Source organism: Talpa europaea, assembly GCF_964194135.1.
Source record: "Talpa europaea genome assembly, chromosome: 11".
NCBI lineage: Eukaryota > Metazoa > Chordata > Mammalia > Eulipotyphla > Talpidae > Talpa > Talpa europaea.
In genome coordinates this window covers 36,750,476-36,774,415 of record NC_140078.1, presented here as the reverse complement: position 1 = coordinate 36,774,415, position 23,940 = coordinate 36,750,476, and the positions used below count along the sequence as shown (strand labels likewise).

Genomic DNA, 23,940 nt, shown 5'->3' with positions numbered 1-23,940 from the left:
GGAGAAATCACAACAGACACAGCAGAAATCAAAGAATAATCAGTATCTACTATGAACAGTTATATGGAAACAAGTTTAACAATCTAGAGGAGATGGACAAATTAATACAACTCTACAATCACCCAAAGCTAGATAAAGAAGAAATAGAACACCTAAACAGACCAATTACAAGCAGTGAAATTGAAATGGTAATCAAAAACCTCCCCAAAAACAAAAGCCCAGGACCTGATGGATTTACAAATGAATTCTACCAAACATTCAGAGACGAATTAGTGTCTATCCTTCACAAACTCTTCCAAAAAATTGAGAAGGAAGGGACAATACCAAACACGTTCTATGATGCCAACATTACACTAATACCAAAACCGAACAAGGACAACACAAAAAAGGAAAACTACAGGCCAATCTCCCTAATGAACACTGATGCAAAAATCCTCAATAAAATTTTAGCTATCAGAATCCAACAATGTATCCATAAGATAATTCACCACGACCAAGTAGGATTCATGCCAGGGACACAAGGATGGTTCAACATCCGAAAATCAATCAACGTTATCCAACACATCAACAAAAAGAAATATAAAAACCGTATGATAATATCAATAGATGCTGAGAAAGCTTTCGACAAAGTGCAACACCCATTCATGATAAAAGCCCTTGAAATTCTTGGGATACAAGGAACAAACCTCAACATCATAAAGGCCATCTATGACAAGCCAACAGCCAGTATCATTCTCAATGGTGAAAAGCTGAAAGCAATTCCATTAAGATCTGGAACAAGACAAGGATGTCCACTCTCACCACTGCTTTTCAATATAATACTGGAAGTCCTAGCCAGAGCAATAAGACAAGAGAAAGACATCCAAGGAATCCAAATAGGAAAAGAAGAAATCAAGCTATCACTATTTGCAGATGATATGATAATATACATAGAGAACCCCAAAAACTCCACAGAAAAACTAATTCAACTCATCAATCAGTTCAGTAAAGTGGCAGGATACAAAATCAACACGCAAAAGTCAGTAGCCTTCCTATACACAAACAATAAATCTGAAGAAGAAGAAATAAAAAAAAAAATCCCTTTTATTATCGAAACAAAAAAAATCAAATACTTGGGAATAAATCTAACAAAAGAGGTAAAGGACCTATACAAAGAAAACTATAAAACACTGTTAAAAGAAATAGAAGAAGACACAAAGAAATGGAAAGACATCCCCTGCTCATGGATTGGAAGAATAAACATTATTAAAATGGCCATCCTGCCAAAAGCAATATACAGATTCAATGCTATTCCAATCAAAATTTCAATGTCATTCTTCAAAGAAATAGAACAATTATTGATGAAATTCATATGGAATCACAAAAAACCCCGAATAGCCAAAGCTCTACTGAAAAAAAAAGTAGGGTATGGAGGCATCACACTCCCAGAGTTCAAACTATACTACAAAGCCATAATCATCAAAACTGCATGGTATTGGAACAAGAACAGACACACAGACCAATGGAATCGAATAGAAAATCCAGAAATAAACCCACAGATTTATGGTCAACTAATTTTTGACAAAGGAGCAAAGACTATGCATTGGAGCAAAGAAAGTTTGTTCAATAAATGGTGCTGGGAAAACTGGGTTGCTACATGCAAAAGAATGAAGCTTGACCACTACCTCACACCATACACAAAAATCAACTCAAAATGGATTAAAGAACTAGACATAAGACCTGAAACCATAAAATACATAGAAGGAAATGTAGGCGAAACACTACGTGATATGCACATCACCCAAAGCAGTGATAGTGAAGGCAAAGATCAACAGCTGGGACTACATCAAATTAAAGAGCTTCTGCACAGCAAAAGAGACAATAACCAAAACAAAGAGAAACCCCACCGACTGGGAGAACATTTTTGCACCCAATACTAATGATAAAGGACTGATCACAAAAATCTGCAAAGAGCTGATGAGACTCAACAACAACAAAGAAAATAATCCAGTGAAAAAATGGGCAGAAGAGCTAAAAAGAAACTTTTCCAGAGAGGAAATACAAATGGCCAACAGGCATATGAAAAATGTTCAACGTCACTTGCAGTCAGGGAAATGCAGATCAAAACTACAATGAGGGCCTCCCTGGTGGCGCAGCGGTTGAGCGCTGGGTTGCGAAGCTGCCCGCGGCCTCTGTGGCCCCGGTTCGATCCCCGGCTGCTCCCCGGCCACCTGAGGAGGGTCCCACATGGCGCGCAGACCTCTCCTGCCGCCCGCTGCTCCCCTCAGCAGTGTATTCGTCCTTCTGCCTGCTCTGCTCCCTGCTCTGGCTCTGGTGAATTCTCTCACCCTCCCGCGCTTCTGACTGTACCCAGTGCATGTATAAACAAAACAGACAAACAAACAAATAAATAAATAAAACATGCCTCTATAAAAAAAAAAAAGTATGAAAAAAAAAAAAAAAAAAAAACTACAATGAGATACCATCTCACACCAGTGAGAATGGCACATATTAAAAAAACTAGCAACAACAAATGTTGGCGAGGGTGTGGAGACAAAGGAACTCTCCTGCACTGCTGGTGGGAGTGCAAACTGGTCCCACCACTATGGAGAGCTGTGTAGAGATTTCTGGACTTACTAAAGATAGAGCTTCCATATAATCCAGCAATTCCACTCCTAGGTATTTACCCAAAGGACACAGAAACATCAACTCCAAAGAGCACCTGCACCCCTATGTTTATAGCAGCACTGTTTATAATAGCTAAGCTTTGGAAACAACCCAAATGCCCAAAAACAGATGACTGCATCAAGAAGATGTGGTATATATACACCATGGAATATTACTCAGCATTCAAAAAAGATAAACACATGCAATTTGCAGCAACATGGATGGCGCTGGAAGGGATCATGCTCAGCGAAGTAAGCCAGAAAGAAAAAGAAAAACATAGGATGGTCTCACTCATAGCAGGAATCTAGAAAACTTAAATAAGGGACCAGGAAAATGAATAACTATAAGAAAGTGAAAATCAAAATCAACAAAAACTATGAACCGGAGATACTCAATGAGTGGTGGGGGGCGGGGAGTGGAGGGATTGGGGTCAAAATAAGAGAGTTGTAATTGTATGGGGAATATAAAAATAAAATTTATATAAATTTAAAAAAAAGATATTTCTCAAATGAAGACATACAAATGGATGAATAGGCATATGAAAAGATGCTCAATACCATTTATCGCCAGAGAAATTCAAATCCAAAGCTCAATGAGAAATCATTTTATATTATTAGAATAGACAGTACAAAAACACCAACAACAACCACCTCACTGGGCCCCCCTCCAAAAAAAAAAGGGAGAGAGAAAATAAGTGTTAGGGAGAATAATGAGAGACTGAAACCCTTGTACATTATTGGTGGAGACTGTAAAATGTTACAACTACTATGGAAAACAATATGGAGGTTCCTGAAAACATTAAGAATAAAAGTACCATCTGATCTAGTAAACCCAATTCTGGGTATTTACCCAAAGAGTTGAAATCAAGATCTCATAAAGATAACTGCACTCTCACATGAAGAGCAGCACTGTTTACAATAGTCAAGAGGTAGAAACAAACTCTATGTCCCTTGATGAATCAATGAGTACAGAAAATGTAGCATATACATATAATGGAATATCATTCAGCCATAAAAGAAGGATATGCTGTCAGATGCTACAAAATGGATAAATCTTTAGCACATTATGCTACATGAAATAAGCCAATCAAAGAATAGACACTGCAGGATTCTATTTATGTGAGATCAGTAAAGAAGTCAAACTCAGAGAAGAGAAAGTAGAACTGTTGCCAGAGGCCAAGGGAGAGGTGTACTGGGACTTGTTATTGAATGACTGTGATGTTTTAGTCATTCCGGATGAATAAGTTCTAGAAATATGCTATACAACATTGTGCTTATAATTAGCAATACTGTATTGTACACTTAAAAGTATTACGTTTTCAACAAATGGTTTTGGAGTAATTGAACATCTACTTGACCAAAAAAAAGAAGTAAAAGAAAAAGAAAAAGAAAAGGAATCAAGGAACAGATCTTATGTCATTCACTAAAATTAACTCAACATAGATTATAAACAGATGTAAAACACAAAATTATAAGATTCCGAGATGATAATACAAGAGAAAACACAGGTGATCTTGGGAATGGCCAACTTTTTAGATACAATCGCACAGGTGTGATCCATGATATAAATAACTGATAAGCAAGACTTCATTAAAATTAAAAACTTGTGTTCTTATGTACAAACTACGTACAGTGAACTCAAGCCTCAACAAATAAGAAAATTAAGAACCAGATTAATAAACCAAAGATTTTGACACTTGACCAAAGAAGATAGATGGCAAATAAAATATGAAAAGATGTTCCACACCATATGTTATCAAGGAAATGCATATGAAAACAACAATAAGATGCCACAGCCCACCTATTAGAGTGGCCAAAATCCAGAACACGTTGGTAACACCAAATACTGGTGAAGATATCGAGCAATGAGAACTCTCATCCATTGCCCATGGGAATGCAAAATGGCACAGTAACTTTGGAAGACAGTTTGAAAGTTTCTTACAAAACTAAATGTATGTGCATGTCACCCACCATTTGCACACCTTACTTAGTATTTCCTGAAGTGAGTTGAAAATATTCAGCTACACAAAAACCTGTACATGGATGACTATAGCAACTTAATTCATAATAGCTAAAATGTACAAGCAACCAAGATGTCCTACATAAGTGAATGAATAAACTGTGGTACATCCAGACAACAGCATTAAAAATAAATGAGCAGTCAAGTCACATAGAACTAAATATATATTACTAAGTGAAAGTAGCCACTATCAAAAGTCTGCATACTGTATTATTCCAAGTATAAGACATTGTAAAAAGGCAAACTATGGAGACAGTAAATTTATCAGTGGTTACCAGGGGGTGGGGAGAGAACATGATCAGGTGGCACACTTAAAATTTTTAAGACAGTGCAAATACTCTACAAAACCACAAAAGTACATACATATCATTTATTACACACTGTTCAAACCTTTAGAGTACAATACCAAGAGTGAACTGTAAGGTGAACTATGCACTTTGGATGATTATGATGCACGGTGGTCCATGAATTGTAAAAAACATACCACTTTGGTTCAGGATATTAATAATGGGGGAGCCTATGTATGTGAGTGGTCAGGGGGTATATGGGAACTCTCCAAATCTACCTTCACTTTTGTAGTGAACCCAAAACTACTCTAAAAATGTTTAGTCATGAGTGACAGTGGCACTGTGAACATTGAGTGGTCCTACAAAGTCCTTCCCCAGAAACTACTTAGCTATGTTTGAAACTGTCTGGTTCCATTGAGGAGAAAACATGAATATTTATTTATAAAAATAATATTGATATACTAATCAAGGTGATATTGCCTTGTTTGTTTTTGTTTGATTATAAATATGAATGGTAATATTCAAAATTTTAAAAAGGAGGAAAGTTCTTATAATGTATAATATAGTCAAACCTTGAAAACATGCTAAACACTAAAGGACAAATATTGTAAAAATGTCACTAAAATAGACAAATTTATAGAGTCACAAAGTGAAGTAGAAGCTACTAGGGCCTGGGGAATGGGAAGAGTGCAGTTACCACTTAATGGCTATGAAGGTATATATGGGTTGATGGAAAACTTTTGGAAATAGTGGTAATGGTTGCATAATATCACAAATGTAATTAAAATCACTAAATTGTACATTTAAAGATGGCAAATGTTTAGTATATATTTTAACATTTTATTTATTTTTTTAAAGATTTATTTATTTAGGCATACAAGAGCTGGGGTGCAGGCCAGAGGCGTGGGGGGTGACAGGATTCACCAGAGACAGGGTGGGGAACAGAACAGGCAGATCGACCAAAGTACACTGCCAAGGGGAGCAGCAGGTGAGTCAGGAGAGGTCCTCTGTGCCGTGTGGGTAGCTCCTGGGCCAGGATTGAACTCGTGCTGCAGTGGCTGTGGATAGCTTCATAAGTTGCATCTTAGCCCCTTGTGCCACCAGGGAGGCTCTATTTTAACATTTTAAAAACAACTAACAATACACCAAAACTCCCTGAATTGTACATTTTAAATGGGTGGGTTGTATGGTTCATGATATATATCTCACAAAACAATACCCAAACAACATCCTCCACTTCACTTTTCTCCTCATATAGAAATTATGCACCTTCACTGCTTGAAGCTTAAGACCAAGTTTTGTGTTAAGCACAGCAACTCAGCTGGCACACTGACATGCAAAAACATAATAGCTATCATCATCATTCTCATCAAATCAGAAGTTCCAGTTTCCTGTCAATATCATTCTGTGTCTTCCTCTGTCCCACCTCTTCATCTTTGTTAACTAAATTCATTCAACTGACTCTTCTCCAGGTCCCTGGAAGACTCTAAACTTAGATAATGAAATTTTGAGGTCATAGTGTTAGCTCCAAAAACATGATACTATAGCCTCAGATTAAAATTTCACCCTCAGAGCAGAGACGAGCTCATGCTAAAGAATATAAATAAGGGCCTCCCCGGTGGCGCAGCAGTTGAGCGCTGGGTTGCGAAGCTACCCGCGGCCTCTGCAGCGCCGGTTCGATCCCCGGCTGCTCCCCGGCCACCAGAGGAGGGTCCCACATGGCGCACAGACCTCTCCTGCTGCCCGCTGCTCCCCTCAGCAGTGTACTTGGGTCCTTCTGCCTGCTCTGCTCCCCGCTCTGGCTCTGGTGAATTCTCTCACCCTCCCACGCTTCTGACTGTACCCAGTGCATGTATAAACAAAAAAACAAACAAACAAACAAATAAATAAATAAAACATGCCTCTATTAAAAAAAAAAGAATATAAATAAGGTAAAGTAGGGCTTCAGAGGCAGTGGAATGTCACAATCACCCAAAACTACCTTTAACCTATTTTTAGGGAGCACTTTTTAACCATAGAAAATCAATAGATTCACCCTGCAACAAGGAAAGCCTCTTCAATAAATGGTGTTGAGAAAACTGGACTGCCACATGCAAATGAATGAAACTAGACTACTCTCTCACACCATACACAGACACCGACTCAAAATGGATAAAGACTTGAATGTTAAGATCAGAAACAATAAAATATATAGGGGAAAAAATAGGCAAAACACTCCATGACATAAAGGTCAGAAATATCTTTGAGGGTCCTCCCTGGTGGCACAAGGGGTCAAGACGTAGCCTATGAAGCTGTCCGCAGCCAATGCAGCACAGGTTCGATCCGCAGCCAGGGAGGTACCTAAATGGCACAGCAGACCTCTCCTGACTCGTCCGCTGCTCCCCTCAGCAGTGTATTTCAGTCGATCTGCCTGTTCTGTTCCCCACTCTCTCTCTGGTGAGTCCTTCCCCACCCACCTCTGACCAGTACCCCAGTTCTTGTATGCATGAATAATTAAATCTTTATAAAAACAAAAGAAGATGTGGCACATATAAATAGTGGAACACTACTCAGCTATCAAAGAAGATAAACTCACGCTATTTGCAGCAACACGTATGGCTAGAAGGGATTATGCTAAGTGAAATAAGTCAGAAGGAAACAAATAAATATTGGATGGTTTCACTTATATGTGGAATATAGAGAAACTGAACAAAGGGTCAGGAAAAAGGTAAAACTTGCAAGCTGACCATAGATCTGAGGCATCCAGCAGGGGAGGGAGAGGGAGGGAGGTCAAAAGAGGGGAGGGAAGAGCATAGGGGATGCAGTGATGGATAACAGGTGCTGTGGTGGTGGAAGAACTACAGGGGCTACAGCTGAGGGCAGAAATCAAATACTGTACAAAAATGAACGATGTAAAAAAATAAATTGAATAAAAAATAAAAGTGAAAGCTATTTTAAAAAGAATAATAAAATAAAGAAAATCAATAGGCTCAGATTTGTTAACAGACACAGAAAAGAATTATTGCTGATTAACCTTTCATTCTGTGGGTATTCTGTGAAGATAAACATATAATGATTCTACATATTTCCCAGTAAAATTTTAGAAAACCATATCCTTAGATTACCAGAAGTTTGGCTTTAAAGTTAGGAAAAAGTGACTGCATAGAAGGATGGGAGACAGAACATTCCTAATAATACATAGCTATTCAACTTCTTTCATCTCAGAAAAAGGCTAAGTCCTGGTTAAAGTACATTGGAGCCTCTTAGTCTACTAGAGTACTTAACTTGTCCAATTATTTGCTATAAAAAAATACAAAACCCAAATACACACATTCTATTTCTGGTAATAAAGTTTGTGATGATGTAGTATGTAAAAACTGTGTTCCTTTGATGAGAGAGAAGTGTTATTACTAGAAGAATGAATTTGGCTTGTTTCTGCAATAAATCAAATTTCCTATAAGTCTATTAGTTCCTCTGTTCACAGTGCAAGTACTTTGTACTTGGATGTGATTTTAATAAATACTTCTTGAACATCAGTTTGCAATCATTTAGATTATTAAACTTTTCACCATAAGTGGACAATGAACAGTAAGAGGCAATATGTTAAAAGGTATAATGGCACTCTAAGAGAATATATACTTGCATATACAAGAATGCCCACTGGCTTCTCACTGTCTCCAGGATTGCTGGAAAGACTTACAGTATCAGAGTTTAACAGAAAATTCTGGGAGGCAGGCTGTATGGAGGGCTTGCCCCAATGGCCTATGTGTCACTCCTATGATCCTGGCCTCGGTATCCTCATTTTTAAAAGGTGACCTTAGTTTGTTTACTTAGGTTCTCCCTATCCCTAAAAGAGAACTGATGCCATTCTGTTGTTTTTCTTTGCAGAATTGGTTTTCAATAGTTTCCATGTTTTCTATACAATTCCTACCTAGTATTTCAACCAACAGTAAAAAAAAAAGTAAGTTTTATAAGTTGGATATTATAAGTACTCAAAATATATAACATTGATGTTCCTATTTAACATGTAATATTCCAATGCCCTCATATTTATATTTAGAAAAGGAAAACTGACTTAACACATAGAATAACTTATTAACTCATATTTCAGCATATAACAAAAATAAAACTGTTGTAGGCATGTAAAAAGTAAACAAATTAATTAGATGCAAAGTTTGTAGTTTCTCAAATTGAATCCCTACTAAGTTTAACTGTTCGTCACCTTCTGTGTTACCAAGACGTCAAAATCATTTATTTTATTAAAATATGGAGGGTAGGAGGGTGATGGGGTTTGACCTATGAATTAACCAGAGAATGTCTGGACAAAGTTTTAAACTGTTATTTAACATGATTCAATTATATCAAGACTTTAAAAGCTATTTTGTAAAAAAACAAACAAACAAAAAAAAAAAACCCAAAAAACAAAACTGAACCTTATCTGAAAGACTATGAGACTTAAGAAACTTACAAATTCATGGCTGAGTATTCAATAATACATTCCCAATAGAATGGTCTCAAAAAATGTCTATAACTAAAAACAGAATAGTAAAAATATTGAATGGCTTACTGTCTTGTTGGTGAGTTAGTGGAGGATTCCTTTTTTGAATCAGGAGAGCTTAGAGTTTGCAAAATACAATTATGTTTTTCAGTGGATAAGGCATCTTTTTCCTGCTCAGAGTGGATTAATTTTAAGGCCTCCATTCCATCTTCTCCCTCCATCTTGTCACCCGGATTTGGCTGTGGTTCTGGACTCTTGAAAATCAGATCATCTTCACTTACAGAAACTGTGAGGTCACTACTGCTGCACAAACTTTCCTCCTCCTGCTCTTCCTGCATTTTTCTGAAGGGCTTCTGTGACTCTAGGTCCCCTTGAAGAGCATGATCTGTAAAATGGGATATGAATAAATTACTGATCACTAACTTTAGGAGGGGCGAGTTACGATGTTCCACTTCACAGAGCAGAAACTAACTCACCAGCTAAACAATGGAGAAACAATCTGAAGTCATTACAGAGTTTAAAAAAAGCATTAAAATATTTAATAAATGCAACACAAGGTTTAAAAATCAGAGAATTCACTTGCAAAAATATCTGCATGTATATATTTAAAATCCTATTAAATAGAATTTATTGGTAAAGTCACTACTTTGTTTTGAGAAAGAGAAAATGAGAGAGTATATTTATTCTTACATAAGACCACAACCACCCAGAAAAACCAAATACTAACAAAAATCAGCAAACAATCTCAGCCTCTCACCATACCTGAGAAACCTTCCCAAGTAGAATGCTTCTCTTGAGAACACTTCTTTTCAGATGTACAGTAGTCTGTGACTGATACGGGAGAGACTGGCGGTCTGGCTCTTTCTTCCTTGACTTCTATATGTTCCTGTGTCAGTATTTCTCCCTCTGATCCCTCTGATCTGCTGGAACTGTCATGCTTTAAATCAGTGGTTCTGTTCTCTGGACTTAATCTTTCCAGTAACGGGGAATGGAGTTCAGCAGACTTTTTAACTTCAGATAAATTACTCCTGCCATGATGCGTTCTACTTCCTATCTCCAAGCAGTGAGTTTGTTCCTCCTCAGACAATACAGTGACTGTGACTGGCATTTTCTCACCAATCTGAAGAGTTGTCTTTCCATCTATTTTGTCAGACTTATTTAAGAACGGTGTGTCACTATTAGTTTGTACTACATAGCTGTCTGTCACATTACTGCTCTGGGCTGTCTGTTGGTGTGAATGTGGGTCAGGAATTGAAAAGTTCTTCGTGGGTTGGGGAGATTTCCGCTCTGTACTGAAATCTCCAATGCTTGAGACTGCTGACATTTGGCGGCCCATAAAGATTGTGGCTGGTTGATACAGTCCTCTTGACATGGCTGTCCCAGAGTTAATTTCTGCCTGCATTGCAACCTGCAGTACCAAAAGAGATGTGTGTATGTACAATTAGGTTCGTCAGCTGTTCGTCAGAAATGCAATGAGGTAAAAGAAGCATGACCATTCAAATCAGTGCCTACCATGTTTTATTAAACTCAAGGCTTCTACAAAACAAGCAAAAAAAAAAAAGTACAGCCTTATTTAGTTTTAATAACAATGTTGTTTATGAAGCAAATATTGTCAAAGAATTGTGGAGTCTATGTTTTTCAAAAAGAAAAGCATACATTGCACAACTATATGAATGAAGTCACCTAATTCTACTAGTTGCACACTGAAACATGGTCGAAATGGTAGATTTTATGTTACATATATTATAGCACAATTAAAAGGAAAAAGTAGTGAATGAGATGTTCATAGCAGGCTTTGAAAACAGCACATTTTCCGGGCGTTCTACTTCAGATTAGTGAGTTCTAACAACTTACAATAGAGAATTTTGTATTTGATGGAGCTAGGAAGGTACTCAAAAAAAGAGAGAGATTGAGATTCATACAAGGGACAACTAGAAGTTTCAAAACTTATTTTTAGTATTATGTATAATATAAAAAAATTCCAATAATTACATTTAGGATTGCATAAAAATATACTTCATATTCAACATATTCAAGTAATTTTAAAGACATTTAAAACTATTTAAATTTATCAGCATGTCTATGTAGAGAAAAGTGAGGGATAAAAGGAAAGGGGAAAAGGGAAACAGAAGCAATTGGTTTATAGGCTTGATCAAGGGCATACAGTGGGAAGCAGAACCAGAATTAACAATATGAAGTCTTGAGGAAGATAAGTGTTTTTCTTCCAAAGGTACCAAAGCATGTCCATATACATCAGCATTTAGTTTGTAAGTCCTATATAGTAGATGTGGGAAGAAGTTCTTTCATCCATCCTTTGAAGATGGAAAAACTGATATCTAAATTTTAAGAGTGAAAATGCCATACATATGATTGAAACAATCCAGATCTAGTTTACCTTAAAATACATTAAGATATTTTTTTGAAAATAAAAGACAGCTTTGAAGGTAAAAATAAATGATCAATGATGCCTGAGAAAATGGTGGAATAAGGACCTCTCAAACTCTCTGCTCTATAAAAAAAAAACAATTAACACTAGAAACCATCTTTAGAAGAATTTTTTTCTGAACTTTGGAAATTAATCAATGTCTTGTGACAATTTGGGAAGCATTTGTTCAAGAAAAATAACTGAATCTCTGTGTGAACAGTGCACTTTTTGTGTTTTAACTTGTTCTATTCCCATTTGTCCTCTCCTCGAGTCTGTAGTAAACTTGAAAACCAACATGTTATAATCACAACCTGTAAAGCAGCAGACTAACAGTCAGAAAGGAGTAAAAAAGGGGATGAAATTCTTTCAAAGCCCCATTCCCAGAGAATGACCATTTTTTTGGCCTGCTTGGTATTTCCCTAGAAGACCACACTCATAAGACTGTCTTTATTTGATCTGACTTGGATCTTTTCTTCTGAGGACATTTGTTGAAAATAATTAGAGACAACTGTTTCTGGCTACATAAGTCAGTAGGTAACTGCTGGGCAAACAATAGATTAGCCAAAAACAAACAAACAACAAAATTTAAAAATAAAAGCTAGGGAATGAGATTTCCACAGGATGCTTTCAAAATCTATTGCTTTCAAAACCTTTTCCTGGAGATCTAGATGACCAAGTATATGCCCAGGATTGTGTGCATACTCAGCAAAAGTTCTGAGAAGAGCCAAAACTTTTACTTCAGGTTTGTTTAACCTTCAGGCTATTTGCAAGCAGAAAGAGAAGGCAAATGTGGAGTTATAAACTATTTGGATGAGTGTTGAAGGTGTGCTTAACATACATCCAAAGCCCCTTGGTAAAAAGATTGTGAGAATTAGTGGTTTCAGGTATAAAGAGAGATCAATCTAATTACTTCTTGATCATTAAAGTAGCTGACCAGCCACCGCTGGGGCAGACCAGGCTGCAGGGGAGCGCGTTCCCGCATCGCCATTTTGCACCAGGGACCTTTCTTTGCTGGAGACTGTGTGAACACAGCAGAAGGCTCACCGAGGAGACAGAGGTAAGCTGGGGGGCTTGCCCATGCCGGGCGCCTTCTAGCCTGCAGTTCCAGCCCAGAGGGGAGCAGCACCCACCGCTGGGGCAGACCGGGCGTGCAGGGGAGCGCGTCCCCAGCACCGGCATTTTGCAGCAAGGTCCTTTCTTGCTGGAGACTGTGTGAACCCAGCAGAAGGCTCACCGAGGAGACAGAGGTTAGCTGGGAGGCTTGCCCATGCCGGGCGCCTTCTAGCCTGCAGTCCCAGCGCAGAGGGGAGCAGCACCCACTACTGGGGCAGACCGGGCGTGCAGGGGAGCACATTCCGGCATCACCATTTTGCACCAGGGACCTTTCTTTCCTGGAGACTTGAGAACCCAGCAGAAGTTCCCCAGAGGAGCCAGTGGTGAGCTGGGAAGGTCGCCGAAGATGCCGGCCAGTACCAGCAACACAGTGTCACAAGGAATACGGCAAATTAGAAAACAGGCAGTAGGGAGTAAAAAAACCACATGCAACCCAGCAACTCCTCAGCAAAAAAGCACACCGCAAAAAGAAAACCATCTACCAGATTGCAACGACAGTAACTTGGAAGAACTTCTGAGCCTTCCAGAGAGAGAATTTAAAATTGCTGTGATTAAAAAACTGACAGAAGTCATAAAGGAAAACAATGATAAGGGGAAAATAATTAATGACCAGAAGAATGAAATTGAGTCCCTAAAGAGGGAAGTAAAAGAAATGCAGGAGATCAAAGAATTAATGGAGAAGCTAAAGAACTCTGGGAAAAGCAATGAAAGCAGAATAGATGAAATGGAAGAACGAATAAGTACTCCTGAAGACACAGAAATAAAAAGAACTAAAACAGAAAAGGAAGGAGAAGTACGAAGGAAAAAGACCAAATAAAGACTTCGGGAACTATCTGACTCCATGAGGAAAGGAAATATAAGAGTTATAGGAATCCGAGAAGGAGAGGAGAGAAATGTAGGAACAGAGAAAACATTCATGGATATAATTGAAGAGAACTTCCTAAACGCGAAGAAGGAGCTGAAAATTGATATACAAGAAGCAAGAAGAACACCAAACTTCCATGACGAAAGGAAAAATACAGCAAGACACATAATAGTAAAGCTCCCAAGAATCCAAGACAAGGAAAAAATAATGAAACTAACAAGAGGGAAGAAACAGATAACATTCAAAGGGAAACCAATCAGACTGACATCAGACTTCTCTGAAGAAACACTACGGGCAAGGAGAGAGTGGAGGGACATAGTCAACAGACTCCAAGAAAACAGATGTCAACCAAGAATACTCTATCCCGCAAAGCTCTCCTTCCTCTTTGAAGAAAGAATAAGGGCCTTCCCAGACAAACAGAAACTCTGGAATTTTATTACGACTAAACCCCCACTCCAAAAAATACAAGGAGTCCTAAAGCCAGAACCTCAGAGGGACGAATAACAACAAAAGAAGGCCAAAGAAAGTTACTAAAAGAAAAAATAAATAAAATCAAAGGAAAGACAAACACAATGGCAAATACAGATGCTAACATATCAATACTAACTCTAAATGTAAATGGACTAAACTCTTCAATAAAAAGACACAGAGTTGCAGGCTGGATTAAGAAACAAAACCCAACCTTTTGCTGTCTCCAGGAAACATATTTAGCTGCAAAAGATAAAAATAGACTCAAAGTTAAAGGATGGAAAACAATTCTACAAGCAAATGGACCAAAAAAGAAGGCAGGAACAGCTATACTCATATCAGATAAAACAGATTTCAAACTTAAAAAGATAAAAAGAGACCCCAGTGGTCATTACATTATGATCAAGGGGACAATACTTCAAGAAGAAATAACACTCATTAACATATATTCACCAAACGAAGGAGCACCAAAATATATCAGACAACTATTGGCATCTCTGAAAACAGACATCAGAGAAAACACATACGTAGTGGGAGACTTCAATACACCACTATCAACAATTGATAGATCAACAAGACAAAAAATAAGTAAAGACACTAAAGCTCTAAATAAGGATCTAGAGTGCTTGGGCTTAACAGACATATATAGAACACTAAACCCCAAAAAATTCTGAGTATACATTTTTCTCAAGTGCACATGCATCATTCTCTAGGATTGATCATATACTGGGGCACATGACAAACATCAGCAGATACACCAAGATAGAAATCATACCAACCATCTTTTCGGACCATGAAGGCATCAAACTAGAAATAAACCATAAAAAGAAGGCAAGTTACTCTCCTACCTTGTGGAGACTGAAACCCACACTACTGGAAGTCCACTGGACTAACGAGGAGATAAAAGAAGAAATTAAAAAATTCTTTGAATTGAATGACAAGGAGGACACCAATTTCCTAAATGTATGGGATGCAGCAAAAGCAGTAATAAGAGGAAAATATATAGCAATAGATGCTCACATCAAAAAACAAGAAAGAACTCAAAGAAACAACCTAATCTCGAAGCTCAAAGATCTAGAAAAAGAACAACAAAAAACCCCAAAACCAGTAGAAGAAAAGAAATAATAAAAACCAAAGCAGAAATAAATGAAATTGAATCTAAAAAAACAATCCAAAAGATCAATGAAACCAAGAGCTGGTTCTTCGAAAAATTAAATAAAATAGATAAACCCCTAGCCAGGCTCTCAAGGGCAAAAAGGGAGAAAGCACAAATAAATAGGATAATAAATGAAAGAGGAGAAATCACAACGGACACAGCAGAAATCAAAAGAATAATTAATAACTACTATGAACAATTGTATGGAAACAAGTTCAACAATCTAGAGGAGATGCACAAATTCCTACAACTCTACAATCACCCAAAGCTAGATAAAGAAGAAATAGAACACCTAAACAGACCAATTACAAGCAGCGAAATTGAAATGGTAATCAAAAACCTCCCCAAAAACAAAAGCCCAGGACCTGAAGGATTTACAAATGAATTCTACCAAACATTCAGAGACGAATTGGTGCCTATCCTTCACAAACTCTTCCAAAAAATTGAGAAGGAAGGTATAATACATAACACGTTCTATGAAGCCAACATTACACTAATACCAAAACCGAACAAGGACAACACAAAAAAGAAAACTATAGGCCAATCTCCCTAATGAACACTGATGCAAAAATCCTCAATAAAATTTTAGCTATCAGAATCCAACAGTGTATCCATAAGGTAATTCACCACGACCAAGTAGGATTCATGCCAGGGACACAAGGATGGTTCAACATCCGAAAATCAATCAACGTTATCCAACACATCAACAAAAAGAAACATAAAAACCATATGATAATATCAATAGATGCCAAAAAAGCTTTCAACAAAGTGCAACACCCATTCATGATAAAAGCCCTTGAAATTCTTGGGATACAAGGAACATAACTCAACATCATAAAGGCCATATACGACAAGCCAACAGCCAGTATCATTCTCAAAGGTGAAAAGCTGAAAGCATTTCCATTAAGATCTGGAACAAGACAAGGATGTCCACTCTCACCACTGCTTTTCAATATAATACTGGAAGTCCTAGCCAGAGCAATAAGACAAGAGAAAGACATACAAGGAATCCAAATAGGAAAAGAAGAAGTCAAACTATCACTATTTGCAGATGATATGATAATATACATAGAGAACCCCAAAAACTCCACAGAAAAACTAATTCCACTCATCAATCAGTTCAGTAAAGTGGCAGGATACAAAATCAACATGCAAAAGTCAGAAGCCTTCCTATACACTAACAATAAATCTGAAGAAGACGAAATGAAAAAAAACATCCCCTTTATTATCGAAACAAAAAAAATCAAATACTTGGGAATAAATCTAACAAATGAGGTAAAGGACCTTTACAAAGAAAACTATAAAACACTGTTAAAAGAAATAGAAGAAGATACAAAGAAATGGAAAGACATCCCCTGCTCATGGATTGGAAGAATAAACATTATTAAAATGGCCATCCTACCAAAAGCAATATACCGATTCAATGCTATTCCAATAAAAATTTCAATGTCATTCTTCAAAGAAATAGAACAATTATTGATGAAATTCATATGGAATCACCAAAAACCCCGAATAGCCAAAGCTCTCCTGAAAAAAAAAAGAAGGGAATGGAGGCATCACACTCCCAGATTTCAGGCTATACTACAAAGCCATAATCATCAAAACTGCATGGTATTGGAACAAGAACAGACACACAGACCAATGGAATCGAATAGGAAATCCAGAAATAAACCCACAGATTTATGGTCAACTAATCTTTGACAAAAGAGCAAAGAAAGTTTGTTCAATAAATGGTGCTGGGAAAACTGGGTTGCTACATGCAAAAGAATGAAGCTTGACCACTACCTCACACCATACACAAAAATCAACTCAAAATGGATTAAAGAACTAGACATAAGACCTGAAACCATAAAATACATAGAAGGAAATGTAGGCGAAACTCTACATGACATGCACCTCAAAGACATCTTTACAGACACATCACCCAAAGCAGTGATAGTGAAGGCAAAGATCAACAGCTGGGACTACATCAAATTAAAGAGCTTCTGCACAGCAAAAGAGACAATAACCAAAACAAAGAGAAACCCCACCGACTGGGAGAACATTTTTGCACCCAACACTAATGATAAAGGACTGATCACAAAAATCTGCAAAGAGCTGATGAGACTCAACAACAACAAAGAAAATAATCCAGTGAAAAAATGGGCAGAAGAGCTAAAAAGAAACTTCTCTGAAGAGGAAATGCAAATGGCCAACAGGCATATGAAAAAATGTTCACCATCACTCGTAATCAGGGAAATGCAAATCTAAACTACCATGAGATACCATCTAACACCAGTGAGAATGGCACATATTAAAAAAACTAGCAACAACAAATGTTGGCGAGGTTGTGGAGAAAAAGGAACTCTCCTGCACTGTTGGTGGGAGTGCAAACTGGTCCAACCACTATGGAGAGCTGTGTGGAGATTTCTGGACCTACTAAAGATAGAGCTTCCAGATGATCCAGCAATTCCACTCCTAGGTATTTACCCAAAGGACACAGAAACATCAACTCCAAAGAGCACCTGCACCCCTATGTTTATAGCAGCACTGTTTACAATAGCTAAGCTTTGGAAACAACCCAAATGCCCAAAAATAGATGACTGCATCAAGAAGATGTGGTACATATACACTATGGAATATTACTCAGCATTCAAAAAAGATAAACACATGCAATTTGCAGCAACATGGATGGCGCTGGAAGGGATCATGCTCAGCGAAATAAGCCGGAAAGAAAAAGAAAAATACCGGATGGTCTCACTCATAGCAGGAATCTAGAAAACTTAAATAAGGGACCAGGAAAATGAATAACTATAAGAAAGTGATATTCAAAATCAACAAAAACTATGAACCAGAGACACTCTATGGGGAGTGGGGGGCGGGGAGGGGAGGGATTGGAGTCAAAATAAGGGGATTGTAATTATATGGGGAATATAAAAATAAAATGTATTTTAAAAAAATAAAATAAAACTCAAAAAAAGATACTGTATTTACTAGGTATAGGCTTTAATTAACTAATTTAAATGGGTTCAAAGAACTAAAAAAAATTATCATGCCTAAAACTAAAGGAAAGTATGAGAACAATGCCCAAATTGTGATTATCAATAGACAGAAATTATTTTTTAAAAAAGAACCAAGCAGAAATTCTGCAATTGAAAAATACAATCACTAGAATGAAAAATCCAGTAAGGGGATTCAACAGCAGACATGAACAGGCAGAAGAAAGAATAAACAAACTTGACTATAAGTCAATTGAGATTATACAGGCTAAGGAAAAAAAAAACATGAAGAAAAGTGAACAAAGCCCCAGTGATCTGTGGGACACTAACAAGAATGCCACCAGACACATAATGAGAATCCCAGATGGAGCAAAGAAAGAGAAAGATACAGAAATAATTTTGAAGAAGTCATGCTTAAATTTTTGTAGGAAAAAATTGTGTAGGAAAAAATTTGTGTAGGAAAAAATACATTAATCCACATTTTAAGAAGCTCAATAAAGTCCAAGTATGATAAACATAGAGATCCTTACCTAGACACATCATAATCATGCTACTGGAAGCCAAAGAAAAATAGGCAATCTTGGAAGCAAAAACAGAGAAGAGAGTCCTCATAAAGAAAGGATTGTTAGGATTATCAGGTGATTTCTCTCCAGGAACTATGGAGACCAGCAGGCAATTAGGTAATGTAGTACTTAAAGGAAAAAGACTGCCAATAAAGAATCCTATATCCACCAAAACTTTTCTTCAAAAATGAGGGAGAAATTAAAACATTCATCACTAAACAAAATCAGAAGATTTATTACTACCATACCTTACATACTGGAAATATTATACAGAATCCTCCAAACTGAAATGAAAGGATACTACATTAAGAAAGGAGGGAGGAGCACAGGGGACTGTGGTGATGGTGCATGGGTGTATTGATGAAGGAAATTCTATGGGGACTATACCTGAGGGAGTGGGGGGAAGCAAATATTGTTTAAAAATGAACAGTGATGTAAAAAATAAAAAATTAAAAAAAATAGTAAAACCTTTACATATTAACAGGATAAAAAAAGAAGTTCAAATTAAGAAATAAATAGTAAGAGTAATTACACTTACTATTACACTGGTATATATAAAAGCCACCATAAATTTTTGTTTGTAACTCTGTTTTCTCCTATATGATTTTTAAAATTTTATTTTTTAATTTTATATATTTTTACATCATTTTTCATTTTTGCACAATGTATGCATTTTCAATTATTATAAAACTATGTTTAAGAGCATCATATAAGATATAAATACACAGTATGAATTATAACAACATCGCAAAGTAGCAGACATATATGTATATATATACAAACATAAACGAACACACATATAGATATATCAAACAAAGCCCTAAAACACATGAAGCAAAAACTGACAGAAGTGAAAGGAGAAATAGAAAATTAGTAAAATTGGAGAAACTTCAATACTCCACATTCAACAGCTAATAGAATGAGACAAAAAATCAAGGAAATAGAGGGCTTGAAGACATATAAACTAACTAGATCTAACAGATTTATCCAAAAGACTCACCCACCAATGGCAGGATAGATGCCACCTGCTAACTGTATGTGGAACATTTGCAGGATAGGTGCACCTGTTAGGCTGTAAGTCAAGCCCAATAAATTTAAAGGAATTGAAAGTAGGCTGTCTGATGACATTGGAATTAAATTGGAAATCAAGAAAATAAGAAAGTTTGGCAAACTTACAAATATGTGGAAATTAAAAAACATATGCTTAAGTAACTAATGGATCAAAGAAGAAATCACAAGGGGAATCAGAAAATAATTTGAGATAAATGAAAACATAACATACCAAAACTTCTGGGCAGCAGTGTTTAGAGGGAAATTTAAAAAATAACTCAAATCAACAGCTGTAGTAACTGGACTCCTACCCAGATTTCATTTATAGAAATCCTTGAAATATTTAATTTAAACCTCCTTGAAAACTGCAATAGACTCATTGAGAAGCTCAGAATTCAGATAGCATTCCCAGAGCTATCTAGAGCATTGGCAGACTCATTTTGGGCTTGAGTTCTCGGTCTTGATGCTTTAAAAAAAACTCACTTTTCTTTGCCTCTGATTAAGTTGACACTCCCTGCTCCTTGGAAGATATGTTCCAAGAAGCCCAGTGAAAGCCTAAAACAACAGATAGCATAGACACTGCTTTTCCTTACACATACATAACTTTGATAAAATTTCATTTATAAATTAGGCACAGTAAGAGATAATCAATAGTTACAAGTATAAAATGGAATAATTGTATCAATACACTGGAATAAAAGCTGTATGGGGCAGGTGGGGGCGGAGCAACATGGCGGCGAAGAGACGCTGCGAGTAAGATCTCACATTAAAAAAAAAAAAAGTTAATAGGAAGGAAAAGCGGCAGGTCCCAGTGAGAATTGGGACACGGAAGATAAACGGATGACTCCAGCAAACTACCCGAAGAAGAAAGTTGCCATAAAAGAGGACTAGAAGGGAGGAAAGCGCAGAACCCTGCTACCCTCCCCCACCCACAAAGTCGGCACTCTTTGACCAACAGAAAGGAGGAAAAAAACGAACTAAAACGACCAACAAGAACAAACTACGCATCAAGCGGGACTGGGAGTGGAAAGGAACTATTTCAGCCACCACACCCTGTGAACTGGAGCTGTGGAGAACCCTGCAGGATTCGAGCGGCGGTGAGCGAACGGCTCCAGGCGCCATTGGAGAACAGAGACCCCCGGAGATCCACACACAGCCCCGGGCTGGCCTGTAAGCTTGAGCAGAAAAGCGGCGCGCTTGAAAAGCAAACGCGCACGGATCTCGGCTGCCCAGGTCCCCGCGCCTGCGACCTAGGCTTGCCGGAGACACGCGGAGGCCCTCACTGAGGTGAAAGTCCCTCACTGAGTAAGCAGGAACCAGGCGCCCAGGCACGGGAGCGGGGTGCAAAAGGTGCCATTCCTGTGGACACTGAACTGGGCTACAGCCCACGTGCTGGACCTGAGGGCTTTGGAACTGAGACCCGGGGCACGAAATTCGGGGCGTGGGTTCTCCACGACGGTGGGGCACAAGGCAGACACAGCACCCCAAAGCTGTTGAGGTTTACCCTACCATTCCCGCTCTGTTTCATGTCCCACGGGGTGGAAAAAACAGCCCAAGGACAATAGGAGAGATCTCTGGCGCCACCTAGCGACCAGAAAAAAAAGTCACTAACACCCCATAGAACAGGGAAATTTCTTCAGAAAAGACTGCTTGAAAAGGGCAGAGGGCTCCCAGAGGAGCCAGTGGCCAGCTGGGAAGTTAGCCCACGCCAGGCCCCTTCTGACCAGCAGTCTGAGCCCACAGGGGGAGCGGGCACCCAGGGCCGGGGCAGACCCGGCACGCAGAAGAGTGTGCCTGAGACTGGATGCACAGGGACTGCGTCCCACATCGCCATTTTAGAACAGGGACATTTCTTCAGTAAAGACTGCCTGAAACCAGCAGAAAGTTCCCTCAGAAGCTTGGCTCCTGGAGGAGCCAGAGGGGAGCGGAGAAGTTCACCCAAGATGCCAGCCAGTCCCAGCAACACAGTGTCCCGATGCATACGACAAATTAGAAAACGGACAATATGGAGTAGAAGAACCACACGCATCCTAACAACTCCTCAGGAAAAAAGAACACCACAAAAGAAAACCACCCCCCCGATTGCAACAACAGTAACTTGGAAGAACTTCTGAGCCTTCCAGAAAGAGAATTTAAAATTGCCATGATTAAAAAAGTGACAGAACTCATAAAGGAAAACAATGATATGAGAAAAATAATCAACGATCAGAAGAATGAAATTGAGTCCCTAAAGGGGGAAGCAAAAGAAACACAGAAGATCAAAGAATTAATGGAGGAACTAAAGAATTCTGGGAAAAGCAATGAAAGCAGAATAGATGAAATGGAAGAACAAATAAGTACTCTTGAAGACACAGAAATAAAAAGAACCAAAATAGAAAAGGAAAGAGAAGTACGAAGGAAAAAGAATGAAGAAAGACTTCGGGAACTATCTGACTCCATGAGGAAAGGAAATATAAGAGTTATAGGAATACCAGAAGGAGAGGAGAGAGATGTAGGAACAGAGAAAATATTCATGGATATAATTGAAGAGAACTTCCCAAACACGAAGAAGGAGCTGAAAATTGATATACAAGAAGCAAGAAGAACACCAAACTTCCATGACGAAAGGAAAAATACAGCAAGACACATAATAATAAAGCTCCCAGGAATCCAAGACAAGGAAAAAATAATGAAACTAACAAGAGGGAAGAAACAGATAACATTCAAAGGGAAACCAATCAGACTGACATCAGACTTCTCTGAAGAAACACTACGGGCAAGGAGAGAGTGGAGGGACATAGTCAACAGACTCCAAGAAAACAGATGCCAACCAAGAATACTCTATCCCGCAAAGCTCTCCTTCCTTTATGAAGAAAGAATAAGGACCTTCCCAGACAAACAGAAACTCTGGAATTTCATTACGACTAAACCCCCACTCTAAAAAATACTACAAGGAATCCTAAAGCCAGAACCTCAGAGGGACGAATAACAACTAAAGAAGGCCAAAAAAAAAAAAAGTTATTAAAAGAATAAATAAATCAATCAAAGGAAAGACAAACACAATGGCAAATACAGATGCTAACATATCAATATTAACTCTAAATGTAAATGGACTAAACTCTTCAATAAAAAGACACAGAGTTGCAGCCTGGATTAAGAAACAAAACCCAACCTTTTGCTGTCTCCAGGAAACACATTTAGCTACAAAAGATAAAAATAGGCTCAAAGTTAAAGGATGGAAAACAATCCTACAAGCAAATGGACCAAAAAAGAAAGCAGGAACAGCTATACTTATATCAGATAAAACAGATTTCAAACTGAAAAAAATAAAAAGAGACCCCAATGGTCACTACATTATGATTAAGGGGACAATAGTTCAAGAAGAAATAACACTCATTAACATATACTCACCAAACAAAGGAGCAGCAAAATATATCAGGCAACTGTTGTCCTCTCTGAAAACAGACATCAGAGAAAACATATACGTAGTGAGAGACTTCAACACACCACTATCAACAATGGATAGATCAACAAGACAAAAAATAAGTAAAGACACTAAAGCTCTAAATAAGGATCTAGAGTGCTTGGGCTTAACAGACATATATAGAACACTAAACCCCCAAAAAACGGAGTACACATTTTTCTCAAGCGCACACGGATCATTCCCCAGGATCGATCACATACTGGGGCACAAGACAAACATCAACAGATACACCAAGATTGAAATCATACCAACCATCTTTTCCGACCATGAAGGCATCAAACTAGAAATAAACCATAAAAAGAAGGCAAGTTACTCTCCTACCTCATGGAGATTAAAAACCACACTACTGGAAGACCACTGGACTAATGAGGAGGTCAAAGAAGAAATTAAAAAATTCTTTGAATTGAACGACAAAGAGGACACCAATATC

At 37.9% G+C, this 23,940-nt stretch overlaps 1 protein-coding gene across 1 annotated transcript in view; it reads right to left on the bottom strand.

Annotated features, from left to right (window-relative positions):
- Positions 1-23,940, bottom strand: part of KIZ (kizuna centrosomal protein) — a gene marked incomplete at its 3' end in the record, with an annotated part of 131,924 nt that overhangs the window by 68,719 nt on the left and 39,265 nt on the right. Inside the window, exons 5-6 of the mRNA XM_084248451.1 lie at positions 10,192-10,837; positions 9,499-9,814 (exon numbers count right to left, since the gene is read on the bottom strand). Of these exons, the coding sequence (XP_084104577.1) occupies positions 9,499-9,814; positions 10,192-10,837 (962 nt within the window). The remainder of the gene's footprint in view (positions 1-9,498; positions 9,815-10,191; positions 10,838-23,940) is intronic.